This window comes from Notamacropus eugenii, chromosome 2, assembly GCF_028372415.1.
Source record: "Notamacropus eugenii isolate mMacEug1 chromosome 2, mMacEug1.pri_v2, whole genome shotgun sequence".
Lineage (NCBI taxonomy): Eukaryota > Metazoa > Chordata > Mammalia > Diprotodontia > Macropodidae > Notamacropus > Notamacropus eugenii.
In genome coordinates, this window is record NC_092873.1 from 77,101,383 (window position 1) to 77,117,696 (window position 16,314).

Here is a 16,314-nt window from a genome sequence, read left to right on the forward strand (position 1 = left end):
TTTGCTGTGAGCATAAATTATTGAAGAGTGTACCATATTTTGGCTCTGCAGGAGGTCCTTGTGGTACCTCTCCTGTGAACTTTTCGACTAGTCTCATTTTTCTTGTGTAGCAATGTTCTAGAAGCTTCTAGAAGGCTGTGAGGCTTTGTCTCGCTGGAGTATTTCTGTTCTGACTCCATTTCCTTGTGCAGCTACCTCCTGGGAGTTGGTTTTACTTTCTGCTCTAGCTCTCACTGGTCAAGACTCAAATCATGTTGGCTTCAAGGTTCAGTTTCCTGGAGATCACATGGTTTCAGACCTTCCTTGGTGTATCCCTGATCAGAGCTCCTGTATGAAGCCCTAGACTAGACAAAGGAGCTTACTGGTGTTTTTCTTTAGTTTTATTGAATTTTTGCTTCATCTTTTACCTTTGCTTTTCTTTGCTTCTCACACTCTTTTCTTAGGCTTTTGACTGACTTTTGATGGATTTCTAGGGTAGTGTCTTATCCTTATTTCTCATTGAATTTCTATACCATAATTCAATCATGTTTTTGCTTGAGCACCTATGTGGAAATAGAGTGGTTTCTTCTGTTCAGGCAGACATTTTGGTCAGGAATTTCCAAAATAGAATTTTTGAAACACTATATGTAATAGATCTTTCCAAATTAACTGACTGTGGGAATAAAAAGCAATGTACATATTTCCCAGCAGTGCTTGACACTGTAACAGAAATTTGCCATATGTTATCAAAACCTCCTTAATAAATGTAGAGAAGTAGACATGTTAAATATAGCCTTTGCCCATGCTACATTTCAGTTAAAATTGTATCAAACATTCAAAGAATAACTAATTTCATTATTTAAAATTTTTTTTCAAAAATCAGGAAAAAAGGAATGCTAATAGACTTATAGGATGCCCCCCAAAAATCCTGATACTCAAATGAGGGAATAATAATTTAGAGGAAGAAAACTATAGAATGAATATTGACTCACATTGAATACAGTATTAGCAGAAAGGCTTCTATATAGCATTATATTTAAAAGATTACACACTCTTACTAGGTTGGATTTATACCGGGATTGATTGAATAGGAGAATGTGATCAAGAGAGGTGGATGACAGGAGTAATCTAGGTTTGAGTTTGTGAAGACATCATTAGCCTCATGGCAAAGAGGGAAAGGGATTTGAGAAGAGTGGATAGCGTCATGCTGCACTGGTTAGTGAAGGGGATCAGGACTGAGAAGAGAGGAGAATATTGCCAGGGCACATGGATTAGTGCTGGTGGTTGGTGGGATTTGAGGGCATGGTACTCCATGGTTACATGGAAGAACATGGTTAAGGGTCCGAAGGCATAAGAAACAGTATTAATATAAAAGGTTGTGTTCATAAGCATGAAAGTGGAACATCTGTGGGTGATGGCCAGATTATGGGTGTGACTGGAGTAGAAGAATAGATAGATCATGGAAGTAGAACAAACTGAGAAACGAGATTCCTTAGTATAATTAGTTGGGGTAGAGAGAGGGAGACTGTGATCCATGTAGTCAGCTTACTAAGAATGTCCAAAGGTAGATATTGGCCATCAGTTTTTGAGTTGGTTGAATAAATTGGAATATTAGATGAATAAATAATGACTAGAATGCCATTAGTGCATTAGAATGCTTAGTGATTGTGATAGAGAGTCTGAGAGAGGTGATGAAGCATTACAGTTAGTTGCCTCATCATGACTGGTAAATTGGGGATGATGATAAAAACTGGAGCCCAGGGTGGGGAACCCTTGGCCTCAGGGCCACATAGGGCACTCTGGGTCCTCAGTTGCTGCCAGCCCTTTGACTGAATCCAAACTTTACAGAAGAAATCCCCTTAATAAAAGGATTTGTTCTGTAAAACTTGAACTGAGTCTGAACCCAAGAACCTCGAAGGCCACATGTGGCCTTAAGACCAAAAGTTCTTGAAAGGGTGGCCAAGTCAGGTCTCATTTAGTGACAAAATATGCAAAGAGGCAGAGAGGAGTCTGAAAATGAGAGGAAGTCCATTGGTTCAGAAAGTTTTTTAGTGGGACATTGGAGGGGTGGGATTGAGGTGGATGGGAATAAGGGAGAGGACAACTGAGTGTGGGGAAATGAATTTGTTCTTAGCAGTGTTCAGGAATGGAGATGGGAATATACTAGCATTGGGAATAAGTTTAAATATAGAGGATTGGTAGATAAAATGGGGTCATTTGAAGAAAGCAGATGAAGACTCTTCAAGGTCATCCCTGGAAGGACCTCATTTCAGGTTGTGGCTGTTGTGTCCTATAAGACTCCTTGAAGGCTATTTTAGAGCAGGATTAAGCAATGGGGAGACTGGGAGTCTGGTCCAGGAGGCTGCATGTGTAGATGCCTTGGGAGAGTTATTTTAAAATTATTTTTATTGAAAATTAACAGACATCAACAAAAGAGCAAGTGTTTTACTTTGGGCCCTGAAATTATCTGTTGTAGCTGGAATACAATTAGAAACAAATTAAACTAGAAGTTGTAAGCAGAAGGGAAGATGGTTAACTCTTTGAGTTAGAAAAAGAATTTATATCAGTTAATTTAGACACTAAGTATCCAACATATTTAGGGTTTTTGTTTCTTTTGTGTTTCTGTTAAGTGGATTGTTTCACTGTTTTTATGCTAGAGAAAGTAAATTAATCCACTTTATTCATCTAAAAAACAATTTAAATAGACTTAAATGGATTTGTGATTTCATCCATCAGTAAATATTAAAGACTTAAAATGTGGCCAGGCACTGTCCTAAACTGCTGAAAATAGACAGAAAGGCAGAAGACAGGTCCAGTTCACAAGGACCTCACGGTCTAATGGGGAGACAACATGTAAAAAAGTTGAAAAGCGGAGAGGAAGGGGAGGGAGTCTAGGGGGCCTGATGAGGTGCAGAAGAGTATAACAGTAGCAAAGGTGAACTCTTGCAGAGTAATCCGGTAAGTTGCAGAACAGTTGAAGATGTGCATTGGTAGACAGTGTTTCCTCACCTGAAATTCACTATGGAGCAGTGAAGAAGAGCTGAAGGGGATACAAGTGGAAAAAGTTTAAGAAACCCTGCATGGATCAACAAAATCCGGTTCAATCAGAAAAACAAGATCCACTGTCATTTCTTATGTAGAAGTCATCATTGGGAAATAGGCTCTTAGCCTATTTCAGCTTACCATATGTCTCTCCATTGACTTCAGTCAATGAATACATAAAATTTGTGTATTAATACTAACATGTAAATATACATCTGAGATACTGAATGTTCCATGTCTTGTGATTTTTCTTGTGCTTTCCTAATTAGGTATGTCTTAATATTTGATGTGAGTTGAGCATTTAAAAGGCAGAGAAATTAAAGCCCTCAAATCTCTGCCTATGGTTGAGTGATAGAAGTGTAAGCTTCCTGGAATTCCTTCCCAGGTCATATCTCTGCAGACTTCAGAACTGACTCGAAGTTGTAGCTGAGACCTGTTCTGCTCCTGGGGTCTAAGCCATACCACTATTGCTTGCTTCCAAACTTTTTCTTCTTGGTACGCAGCCCAAGGCTTGCAACTGTTCCTTACTCCATAACATCACTCAATTTGTCCTGGATATTGACTTTTACTGGGGTACCCAGTCCTGCATCCTGCATAAGATTGTAGTGCCCATTGTGGTGCTGGTACTTTGTCTTGTCCCAGTCACTGGTTGCTGCAGTGTTCCATTGCTGTGAGAGGTGTGCTCTGAACCGTGTTTATAGACATGGGAAAAATGACTGCCTGTGATTTTTTTCTTGATTTTTCTCACCAGAATTCGGTGTGGTACATTTTTTAGATGTGTTTTAGGAACTTTGTGGGAAGCTTGCCAAACTTCTTCCTGCTATTCTGCCATGCGGAATCCACCCACCTTAAGTCAGATGACTTTAAAACCTTCATACATTAACCCCAGAATTGCAGGTCTAATTTAGTGTTGTGCCTTTCAGAGTTATTATTTTGTAAGTTATATGTTCCCTTAAGGGTTATTGGCACTACTCAAAATAATTTGTGAACATTTTTTAAGTACTTTGAGCGATTATATCGTTCACTTGGCAATAATAAACATGTGATATAACTATGTCATTGTTTAGAATATAAATAATATAAAAATGTCGTTGTTTAGGATATTCTCACTGGTAACAAGCGTTTTGTCCTTTTGAAGACAGATTTGCATTTTTGGAAGTGCTGGCTATTCACAAAGACTTTGATATATATTTTGTAGTAGGATGTTGCTAGATTTTTGTGTTCCTCTTATCCTTTGAGTAGGATATGTGGTTGGCATGATGTCTTGCACACAGTAGGAGCTCTGTAAATGTTTGACCTCAGTGAAGTGATAACTTCTTAGATTAAGATATTTTCTTGATAATTTATAAGAGGAAATAGTTGGCCTTGTGTTTTTTGGTATACCAAGGAGGGTGCATGAAGTTTGTGGAGTCTCAGGTCTAGAAGGAACTGTAGTGACAGTCTCATCCAGTCATTTCATTTTAAAAACACAGGAACTAAGTCTGAGAGATGATTAAATGAAACTTATCTAGTAACAGTTAACGGCAAAGCTAGCACTTAGAGGTTCAGTACTCTTTTCCAGTCCAGTGTGTTTTCCATTATACTTCATATGTGTGATCTATCTTAGTGCTACTGATTTTACAGTAACATACATTCTATCACATTGGGATAATACTTCTGTAGTCATGCTTACAAAATTTTAACTAAACTAATCTATTATGTGTAAGTATTTGTAAATGTAATTTATTGTTTATAGAGTTATATTAAGTGGATGTGAAATAGGAAAAAATATATATTTCTCTTGGATTCCACCTTATTTGTAGACCGATGTGCTTGGTACATGGTAGGCATTCAATGAATAATTGATTTTATTTTAAAAAGGAGGGAATCTTTTTAAATCAAGATAAGGCTTAGGGAATGAAATGATTTAAGGATATTTATGATTGTGTAAATCAGTACAGAGAACAAAACCCAGTAGATCGACATCACTTTTCACAACAAAAATTCCAAGCCCAGCAGTTATCACATCTATTTTAAAAGAACATTCCATGCAAGTCCAGCAGATGAAATAGAATAATCTCTTGGAGCTTTATTGGAGTGTCAATTGTCCATTTTTTGAGGACAATAATACTTTTAATGGTGATTTATATGATCTTTTTTTGAAGGTGTAAAGAAAAAAACTGACTTATATCCATGATGAATGAGTGTCACATTAAGTTTATATAACTGGGCACTATTTTACAAAACCAGCCTTATTTTTCATTACTATCTTGATTTCGATTAGATTGTTTTCCTGAATAGCATATGTTTAATATCACGTAGTTTTCCTCATACAGTTTTCTTCACCTGGATGCTATCATCTTCACCTCTCCATTCAAATTGGCTGTGGTCTTTTTAAAAATATTCTATAAAATCTTCCCTAGTTATTGTAGGTCACACTGATTATTTTCTTTCCCCAGAGTCCTAATCTATTTAGTCATGAGCTTCAGTGTAGCAGAGACTGTATGTTATCCTATAACATTTGACAGATGTTGGACATGCATTAAATGCTTAGTAAGTACTTAGGGAAATAAAGTCACTGTTGCTGCTATCTACGCTATCTCATAGGGGCAAAATATCTTTGTTTAAGCCAGGAAAATCTGTTAGTTCCTCTGTTTTCTATCTGCTGAGTTATGTTGATTGCTTGAGGTTGTGGATCCTTAACTCATTTTTACTACACACTTCCCTGTGATTACCTCAGTTCAGTTTACATGGTTGTTCATGTATCATGCACTCATCCATTCTTTGCTGATTGGATTTCAAACCCATCCTAGGTATATGTGATGAATATCACTTGAAGACTTTGGAAAACTAGGTCATATTCTAAGATCTTTTTCTGACTATTGATATTCCATTGGGTCCATAGATAAGACTTCAGAAATTTCTCAGAAAGCCGGATATGATGCCTTGTACTTAGAACTTTAAAAAATGAGGTAACATAATGCGTGAAAGCTTGAAAAGCACTGTATGTCAGTTGTTACTTTCCTTGTTATTTGCAGTAAACTGGAGTACAACAAAAGAAAGCACCCTGTTTTAATTTTTTGGGGAAGAAAAACATAAAACATTTAACTTGGATCTGTTTTTAAAATTAAGACTAGAGAATATGTAATTTTAAAAAAAATTTAATTCTGTAATGTTTCATGGGTAATTAAAAATGACAAAGATAGAAAAAAGAGGCAGAGGAAAGAAGATGCTTTAACAGATCATTGCTATAGCCATCTAATCTCTTACCTCAAATTAATCTATTTATACTGTCATTCTTGCTTTAAAACTTTAGCAAACATTTTTTGGTTAACATTATATATATTTTCTAATATGGTAAAGTTAAAATGAGAGCATATTTACAGCTTATTACTTGTCCTTTTGTTTTTCAGATCGTGAAGATCAGTCAATTCTTTGCACGTAAGTAAGCAAATAATAAACTTTGATAACTGTCTTTGATACTAAGAGGACCTTAGCCAGTTTTCCTAAGTTATTTAAAATCATTGGTAGTTCTTTATTTAAACTTGAAGCAGGAGTGAAGATCTCTTAATAATAGAATAAGTATTCACAGTATATTGTTTTCCACTCTTTTCAATTAATAAAACATATCTTTCTTGTCTACTCATTCAGATTTCAGATCTGGGTCTTAAATCTTGTGTTCATCTTTGATTTTTTCCATTTAGTTCTTATGTGTCTTCCTTCAGTTTTTCTATTGTCTCACTTTCCCACTGCCACCATGTATAGGTTAGTTCCTCATTCAGTCATTCCTCATTAATAATAGGTTTCTAGAGATCCTCCCTGCCTTCAGTCTGTCTCCTTTTTTAGTTCATTATTCATACTTGCGCCAGATTATAATCCTCCTAAAATGTTTGGTTAGCTACTCTTCCACTGAAGAACCTTTCAGGATGATGATGTGCCTTGTGATCATGGCATGTGAATAGTGTTCAACAGAGCAAGGGTTGATTGAGAAGAAAAGACTTAGGGGATATATGATATTTGTCTTGAAGTATTTGTAGAAGAGGGATTATACTAGGCCCACAGAGAACAGAAATAAGCTGCAGTGCTAGAAATTGCAGAGATGCAAACTTCTTAATAACTAGAGGTATCCTTAAGTAGAAGGAACTGCTTTGGTAGGTTAGTGGCTTCCTTCCTGCAAGAATTCTTTGAGCAAGGGCTAAATGACTACATGCTGGTTTTGCTGTTAGATGGGAGGAGATTCTTGTTTAGTTAGGTATAGGTTGAACTATATGGTTTATAAGATTGTATGATGTTATAATTGGAATTATTTGTAATTAATATGGGGGCATTACCAACTGCTTCTTGTTGGACACTCATCAAGGGGCAACTCCAGCACCTAGCAGGATGTGGAGAAGTACCTATTGCTTGGGGTTCCTAGCATCTTCCCATTGGTCCCTAATCCGTAATTACCAGTGTCAGGGCTCAAGTTGAGGAAGAGACTTCTGCTACTCATTGTGCCTTCCAAATTCTTCCCATTGGGACCTTATCCAGCACTCCCTCCAGTGTCACTTGTCTCCTGTACCACATGCTAAAGAATCACTGCCTACTTAATTTGGGACACTGCCCTAGGATCATCCCCATCATTGGCTTGGTCTGCCCCCTGTAAATAAGAACTCTTCTGTGTCCTGGCCCCACAGGGCTTTCTCTATGACAAACAAGGTCACCCACTTGCCAGTCGTCCTGTGTTCTCAGAGGACACATCTCCATCTGCCAGTAATTGAAGATCTGGAGCACTCTAATCTCCTGCCTTTTTGGGGAATCCCTCTCCACTCACTGATGCTCTTCTTGGACTCTCTACTCAGTGCTTAGTCGTCTTTCATATCCTTTTATTCAGTCTCATCCCAGTAGAACCTTGACTACCAGTGTGCAAACTCCATTCATTCTTCATCTTCAGCTTGTACTTCCTCACTTCTTCAACCCTATCTACTTCAGCTCCATTCCTTCTCCCAAATAGTTCTTTATATCTCCATAACCTTTCCACTGTACCCTCTGGAATACCTATTTCACAATTAACAAAATCCCTTTGATCTTAAAACCTCATTTTTACCTCCTTCCATTATCTGGCCAGATTCCTCAATCTCCCATTTCCCATGACCCATGAGATAGTAGCACACTTGCCCTTGTCATTACCTATAAATGTTTCATTTCTTTAGTCACAAATTCTAAAATTTTTTATCTGATGATAATATTTTATCATTCTGTCTTTCCTCATGCCTAATCCCCTAGTGATCCTAATCATTAACCCTTTTCTTCATCCTTGTTGTGATCTCTATTCCCTCCACTCCTCAGTTCTTTTCCAGGTATCAACCTTGCACTGACTACATTCACCTTTCTTCTTTAACTTGACCTCATGGTGAACTAACTCACGTCTACACTCTCCTTGCCCCTTTGTCCTATCATGCTTAACCTAATCCTAACACTATTTCCAGTATCTCCCTGTTTTGCTCCTGTTCTGAATGGAGCTGCAATAAGTGAAAAAGTCTGTTCTTCTCTTATCACTTTACTATTCTTTTCTCCACAGTAGCTGTTCCAAACCTTTTCCTCTCTTTTTATTCTTCACATAGTATCTTCTCCTGCCTTCTTAACTGAGAATAGTCTCAAATTCCCTTTCCTCTCCTCCTCATCTCACATAATTAAAACATTTTCTTCAGTTAACTCCTACTTTACTCGGAAGACTTAACCCTTTTCCTTTCCAAAGCCACTCCCTCCATATATTTCCTCAACCCTATAACTGCTCAATTTTTCCAGAAAATTGCTTCTTTACTCTCTAATCTTCAGGCTTTCTTCCTTCTAAGAAGCCTGCAAATAAACATGTCTCACCAATGCTTTAAAATGTAAAACCCCTCTCATTTCATCCTATAATCCCCACTGACTATGACTTCTTAGTTGCCAGATTCAGTGGCTTCTTCTCAGTACTGATCCTTTTTGACTTCTCTCCATCATTTGATACCTGGTCGCTTTTGTCTCCTGTATACCTTATTCTTTGTAGACTTTTCTGGCATTGTTCTCTCTTGGTCCTCCTATCTGTCCAAATAGTTCTTCTCATTGTACTTTGCTGGTTCTTTATCCGTATGATCCTAAAGAGATTCCCCCAAGACTATACTATCTCAGTTGGTGATCTTATCACTCTCATTGATGCAGTCATTATCGCTATGCAGGTGATTCATACTTAGGGATGGATGGATGGATGGATGGATGGATGGATGGATGGATAGATAGATAGATAGATAGATAGATAGATAGATAGATAGAGATAGATAGATAGATAGAGATAGATAGATAGATAGCTTTAGTCTTTTTATAGACCTGTGCTTCTTCAGCTACCTCATGTCAAACTGGATGGTCAGTGGGCACCAGAAACTCAACATGTTCAAAACAGAACTCATTATCTCACTCTTCTTCTTCCTTCCCAGCCTCCCCATTTTGAACTTTGCTATTACGATTGAGGTACCACCATCTTCTGGTCACCTGAGCTTGCAGTCTTTGTACCATCCCTGACTACTTGCTCTTACTCACCCTACTTATTTACTCCATTGCCATATTTTGTTGTTATTGGCTTTACGTCATTCTTCTCTCCACTCATAAAGCTACAGTCGTAGTTTAGACCCTCATTACCTATTGCCTGTATTACTGCAATAACTTTCCAATTAGTCTCCCTGCTTCAAATCTTTCCCCACATCAATTCATTCTATACTCAGCTGTCAAATGGATTTTTTAAAGCATGGGTGTGACCAAGTCACCTTTCTCCTCAATAGATGCCAATGTTACCTTACTACCTCCAAGGTCAAATATGAACTGCTTAGTTTTGCCTTTTAAAACTCTTCCCAGCCAGTCCCCTTTCTACTTTTTCTGGTTTTTTTATACTTTACTACTTTCCATGTACTCAGTGATCCAGCTTCACTGGCCCACTTGCTGTTCTTCAGTAACAGTCCAGGTCTTTTCTCTGTGCTTTTGCACTGGCTGCCTCTTATGCCTAGAATATTCTGTCCCCTTATCTTTAGCTCTTAATTTCTCCAGCTTTCTTCAAGACTCAACTCAGAACCCACTGAAGGAGGTCTTTTCCTGCTCCCTCCAATTGCTAATGCTGTCCTTTTCAGATAACCTCCCATCTATATCATGCATGTACTTTGATATAGATACAAGTTGTCTCCCACTCTAGAATGAATGCTCCTTGAGGGCAGAGACTATATTTTTGCCTTTCTTTGTATTTTCAGTGCTTAGTATGTTTCCTGAAACGTAATATTAACTGAACAGCTGACTGGCTGGACTTTAATTGTTAGGAAGTTTTTCCTTAAATAAAATCTAAATCTATCTCTCTGCAACTTTCATCCTTTTTTCCTTATTCTGCTTGGCCCTAGATTGCAAAACTGGTATAATATCTTTTCTACATGACAGCCATCCAGGAACTTAAAAGATGGCTGTAATGTGTCTTCTCCACTTTCTATCTGATATTTTTTCTCTCAGCTCAGGATTCCCTGTTTCTTCAACTTATCCTGATGGCTTGATCAGCAGTTCTCTCATTCCCTGGGTACCGTCTGCTGGACGCGGTATAGTTTGTCTCTCTTCCTCAGCAATTCCATAATTGAATATTCTGCATGTCCCTGTCCAGAGCAGAGAGTTGTGGAACTTGTCTTCATAAGGAACTTTATTATGCTATCTCTGGTAATATAGAGGAGGAGAACAGTAACTTCCCCCCTTCCCCACATCTGACTTTTGACTTGTTCACTTGTTTTCAGTCATGTCTGACTCTTTGTCACCCCATTTGTGATTCTTGGCAAAGACTCAGTCGGAGTCAAAAGTATGATGTGGCACACCCCATAAAGGGAGCTACCATTTTAGCACACTCCTGTACTGAAAAGTTTTGGCTAAATTCTTAGTACAATTTTGGAGGAGAGTAGTCATTGGGAAAACAATTTGCAGCTCAACTAACTTTGCTGAAACATTTCTGTTCTTGTAATGTGAGATCGACACATTGACTTATACCTAGAAGCAAGTTAATGCTCGTTGTAGAGATGGAAACACGACATAGTAGAAGGATATTGGTTAATAAAGATTAATTTCAGTTTATCCTTAGATATTGTTTCTTAATGATTTTTTTTCATATGCTCTGATTCTGGGAAATCACTTAAAAGAGAAATATAAGTAGAGAGACTTTATGGAATAGTTTTATTTTGTGCCTATTTTAGGATATTACTTGAACTATTGAATAAAAAGTTTTTATTAAATGCTTGTTCTGTGCCAAGCCCTGTGCTAAACACAGCATATACAAATACCAAAACAAGATAGTACCTGCTCTCCCTTTACATTCCGATAGGGGAACACATTTCATTCAGCGAGACAGTTGTCCTGGAAGGGTGTATTTATCTTGGAAGTCACCAGAAAAGTAAGAAGGATAATAGGGAAGTTAATTGACATGCCCCCTGTGGAAGCAGTGGTTGAAATAATTTGAATACAGCCCTAATGAGATGAAAAGGAGTTTGATGCTTGGCTGAGTAGTTGCTGGGAGAGTGAGGAAACATGATCCCAGAGCAGGAGTTCAGAGTTGAATTGTTTAATTCGTCCTTGGGAGTAGTCAATAAAAGTTTAGTTTGGAGAGCATAATAGCCAGATAACAAGGCAAGAGATAACTAGAATGAAGACTTTTGAAGTTGAGTTGCAGTTTTATAAACTGGCATATCACTTTGAGTACTTAACCACCTTGACTAGATAACATTAACTTCAGAGCCTAATCTCACTGAACTAGATCAGAGGTTCCCAAACTTATTTGACCTACTGTTCCCTTTAAAAAAAAAAAAATTATTCAGTGTGCCCCTGAAAATCCACTTTCTTTAACCTTTTAACTTTTTAAAAATTTTTTAAAAACTTTTTTAAAATAATTTTTTTTAAAAAAATGATGCTTCTTAAATTTAATAGTTTATTGTAAATTTATTTTTTCCTGCATTGAAATTTTGATGTATATATCCATGTATATATCCATATAGTATCATTGTAAATATTGTAAACAAGTCATTACATGCATATATTCCTGCCCATGTGTGCTGGGTTTCCTGACAATGCTTGACAGGATCCCTCTTCTTCCCTTCCTTCTCCTCCAGCATTTTCTTGTTAAGACCTGTTGGATGACTTGACCATCGATAGGTTATAACTTGCATTTTGTGTGTTTATTTGGAAAAGAATGTAAACACTGTGACTTTGATTCTGTTACACAACAGATGAAACATACGAATGGTTTAAAAATTCTTCTTCTCTTCTTTCCTTATGCTTCCACTTCTCCCTTATTTTTATTCAATGACCCCCATTTGCACCCAAGGCTACTACCATCCCCTGGATTGTTTTGGAGTCCCTGTTATTTCCCACTACTGGAACCTCTGAACTAGATGTTCCCCATCCCCATTCTCCTGAAATGATTAATATTTCAGAATGTTTTCTCAAGCTCTGAGCAGGTTTCAACCTATTGAATATAATGTGTGTGTGTCACTTATGTAAGAAAAGCAACATAAAACTTTTTTTTGAGAAGGCAAGGGACTGTTTGCTACCATTATACTCATCTTGGAGCTCTCCTGTCCCTGTTCTGTCTGATGACAAACAGATGGCCATTTGGTAAAGGTGACACTTTCTGTTTAATTACTTCTTTTAAACGTAACCTTAGTTCACTTAAATATATAATTTTCTTCTATTATTCAATAATGCTTTTTCTTTGAAAGAATTCCTGTCCATTTATAGACTACAATATTTTTCAAACAATTGAAATGGATGAAGGGGATAGAAAAGCAGGAAAGACAGGGAGGAGTGATGTGTTGATTCATTAAGGTGTTTCTCAGAGGTTGGCTTTAAAGTGAATCATTTTTGCATCCTAGTATGCTTTAAAAAAAAATATACTCTCTTACTCTGGGGACTGAGATTCTAGTCTCAGTTCTCCCACTGTGATTGTAATCATGATTTTTAACTACAGAAAGGAAAATTATATGAGAATGTTAAGTGTTTCAAGAGCTGGGAGAGAGTGGCAGTAATCAGTCAAACCTTAAGTGCTTCCCTAGGAATACAGGCTAATCATGGGTAAAAAAAAAATTTTCTAGGTCAGTGAAAGCTGAAATGCAAGAAAAGCTCATGGGGCTTTTGATTCCTGATAAAGCCCTGAAAATCCTGAAACTACAAAGTCACATCATTCTAGGAAAGGGATTAGACCTAGTTGTGTTGTATTCAAAACTTAGAGAAAGTCAGCATTATTGATGAGTAGTGATAAACAAGGGCTGAAGATTAATGAAAGTTGTTCATATTATGTAAAACTTGTTGGTTTTGTTTATATTTTAACAAGCATTTATTTTTCTTTACCCCTCCCCACATTTAAAAGAAAAACAAAACCTGCTTCTAACAATTATGTGTAGTCTAGCAAAACAAATTCTTGCATTATTCTTACACCGTTGTATTGATCGAATGAGGCAATATTTATCCAGGCCTGGCACATAGTAGGACCTTTCTAGGACCAGAAATGTATGTCTTGTTCTGTGTTGTTTGAAATCTTGATCTACATTGTAATAATAGCTAATTTATATATCACTTTGTTTTCTTTATAAACAACCTTTTGAGGTAGTGCAATGAGGAAACTGAATCTCAGAGAGATTGTGACTTACATATGGTCATGTTGATTCTAAGTAGCAAAGGTTTCCTTATCCCAGTGAATTTTTTGTTGGTTTTATTGGTTTTGATTGTTATTGATCTTTTTAGATGATTTTAAAATATTTTAATAAAAATGATTTTTTTAAATAGAAAAGGCATAATAGATCCCCAGAATACACCAGGAGGTATAGCAAACACATGAAAGAATTAAAAAACATCTTGGTTGTCTAAACCAATGGACCATAATTAATAAGATAAAACGTAATACCCTTAAAGTGAAGTTCCTTGCTCGGATTTTGAAAATTAACTGTTTAAGTACAGAATTGATAAGAAGCTAGCAAGGAAGTTGGATGGATTGTAAACTTAATGAGTCAATCTTGTATCATAGCCATTAAAAATCTAATGAGATCTTGGCCTTAGGCGTGATGTCCAGAATGAGGAAGGTAATACTTGGGGGGGAGGGGGGAGTGTGTGTGTGCGTGTGCATGTGCGCGCGCGTGTGTGTGTGCGTGTGCATGTGCGTGTGTGCGTGTGTGTGTGCGCGTGTGCGTGTGTGTGTTTGTGTGGTATGAGAAACAGACAGAGAGATAGATAGTGTCTAGGACACTAAAACGTCTGAAGAACATACCATGCAAGAATTACTTGGGGGAACTGGATATTGTTGTTAGCTTAGTAGACACATGATTTAGGTTTGTAGCCACCTTCAAGTCTTTAAAGAACTGTCTGGTGGAAAAGTGAAAGACTTAACTTGTTGGATCCCCAGGACTAATTAAGAGCAATGTCAATGGAAGTAGATTTGTTAGTATTGAGAAAAATGCAGTATGGAAAACCTCGGAAGGAGAGCTCTTCCTTTTCTGTATTAAAGGAGTGGGAGGGAGAGGTTTGGAAGCAGGGGACATCCTGAGGGCAGATAGAGAGTATGTGAGATGTTGGTTTTTATTTCCCTCTCTGTTACAATTAATGACCTTGAGGCATCTTATTTATCTTTACTCTCAAAGATCAACTTTTGAACTGGGCATGCTATAGCTACTTTAAAGAATGAAGATGAATTCAGGTAATTTATACTTTCAGGGGTGAATCTGGTGCTGGGAAGACAGAAAATACCAAGAAAGTTATTCAGTATCTTGCTCATGTTGCTTCTTCCCATAAAGGAAGAAAGGACCATAACATTCCGGTAAGTTTTTTTAAAAATCATTTATTTTTTTTTTTAATTTGCTAAGAAATGAAAATCAAGAAGAAAAGCCTGCATTTGTCTTGTACAATATTCACTTCATTCTCTTAATCAGATGTTCTACCACAAAAAGAGGTGGGAGGAGTGTTGTAGTATCTGAGCTATTCATTAGTGGCTGCATCAAGAAGAATTTCCCTCTTGTGGAATCTCTAAAGAGTTAGTAAGCTGAATTGAAGAGTTTTAAGCATGTTTTTACTTTCTGTCAGTAGGATCCTTAAACTTTTTCACCTGCCTGGTCTTTGGGAGCCTTGTGCTGTTCTTGACCTCTTAAGACTTCCATGGGGGGTTATGGGAATCAGGTTTAATAGAAAGGATAAAAAGTCATGTTTCCTTAAAATTGATTTGGGTAAGACAAGAGAGAATATATTTGGGTGTGTTAGGGGATTGGGGTGAAGGTGTGAATAAATTAAATCTGGTGATTGGATTTGAGGAAATGAGTGTAGTCTTCAAGTTTTCAGGATGCCAGAGTAATTATTACAACTCTCAGTTCTTCTTGTAATATAAAGATGCAGAAATGCCAATTAATGGAGCTTGATGGCATGCTGGATAAGCTTTTATCACACTAAATTGCATGTTGAGCTGAATGATATGGGAAATAGTTTGCTGCAAGGGAAAGCCCAAACTTGCTAACTTTTGCATTTATTTGTTTGTAACCAGCCTGAATCGCCTAAGCCAGTGAAACATCAGGCAAGTGCTTTTCTTTATGCTTCTTAGTTATGAGTTAATGCAACTATTCTCTTTGGCTTCTTGTGTGTTCTAATGGAAATAAATTATATAGCTAAATTTATACTGTCAAATAATCAGTTGTTAGAACAATAATCAAAATAGTTATTTTTCAGTTGTTTTCTTCTGTTAGAGATGGTAGAACAAATTGCATTTACTTCAGTTTTATCAAAATTTTTGTTTTGTAATGTTGACTTTATGGCATTATTTGTAAAGCATGTTTATGTAATAAGGTTTTTGTTCCAAATATATCCCTCCAGTACTGCATGGAATTATTTCATTAGCTGTTAATTATAATCTGATACAGGCCTTTGTGTTCTGTAGCATGTTTTGAGTTATATGCTGTCATGTCAAAAGTTCTAACACTTGGGACAACAGATATTTCTGATCTCTTAAAAGTCACGTATCGTTGCTGTCTATGTGTTTAAGGGCTTCATTTTATTCAACATAGAGTTAGGATTTTCTTTCTCATGGACAAGTTCAGGAGAGTGTAATCCTGGAAACTATGCTTAATACTTAATGAGACTGATTCCTTCCTTTTAGCTTCACAGGCCACAGGAATAACATGTATAGGAGAAAGTTACCTATTTCTCTCCTCCACTGAGATAAAGGAGATGAATTCTCCCTCATGTGGAAGGTACAGACATGTCGTGTAGATACATTACAAAGAAGTGGGCCAAATATGTATTTCGTAGTATAATCTT

General features: G+C 37.0%; 1 protein-coding gene across 3 annotated transcripts in view; it reads left to right on the forward strand.

The window, feature by feature from the left end:
* The window catches only part of MYH10 (myosin heavy chain 10), a 187,534-nt gene that overhangs the window by 38,796 nt on the left and 132,424 nt on the right, over positions 1-16,314 (forward strand). For 2 of the 3 annotated variants that reach the window (XM_072641088.1, XM_072641087.1), the window contains exons 4-5: positions 6,414-6,441; positions 14,728-14,830. In XM_072641088.1, the coding sequence (XP_072497189.1) occupies positions 6,414-6,441; positions 14,728-14,830 (131 nt within the window). Of the gene's footprint in view, positions 1-6,413; positions 6,442-14,727; positions 14,831-15,544; positions 15,575-16,314 lie in introns of all 3 variants that reach the window. The other variant, XM_072641089.1, reaches the window with a different exon arrangement.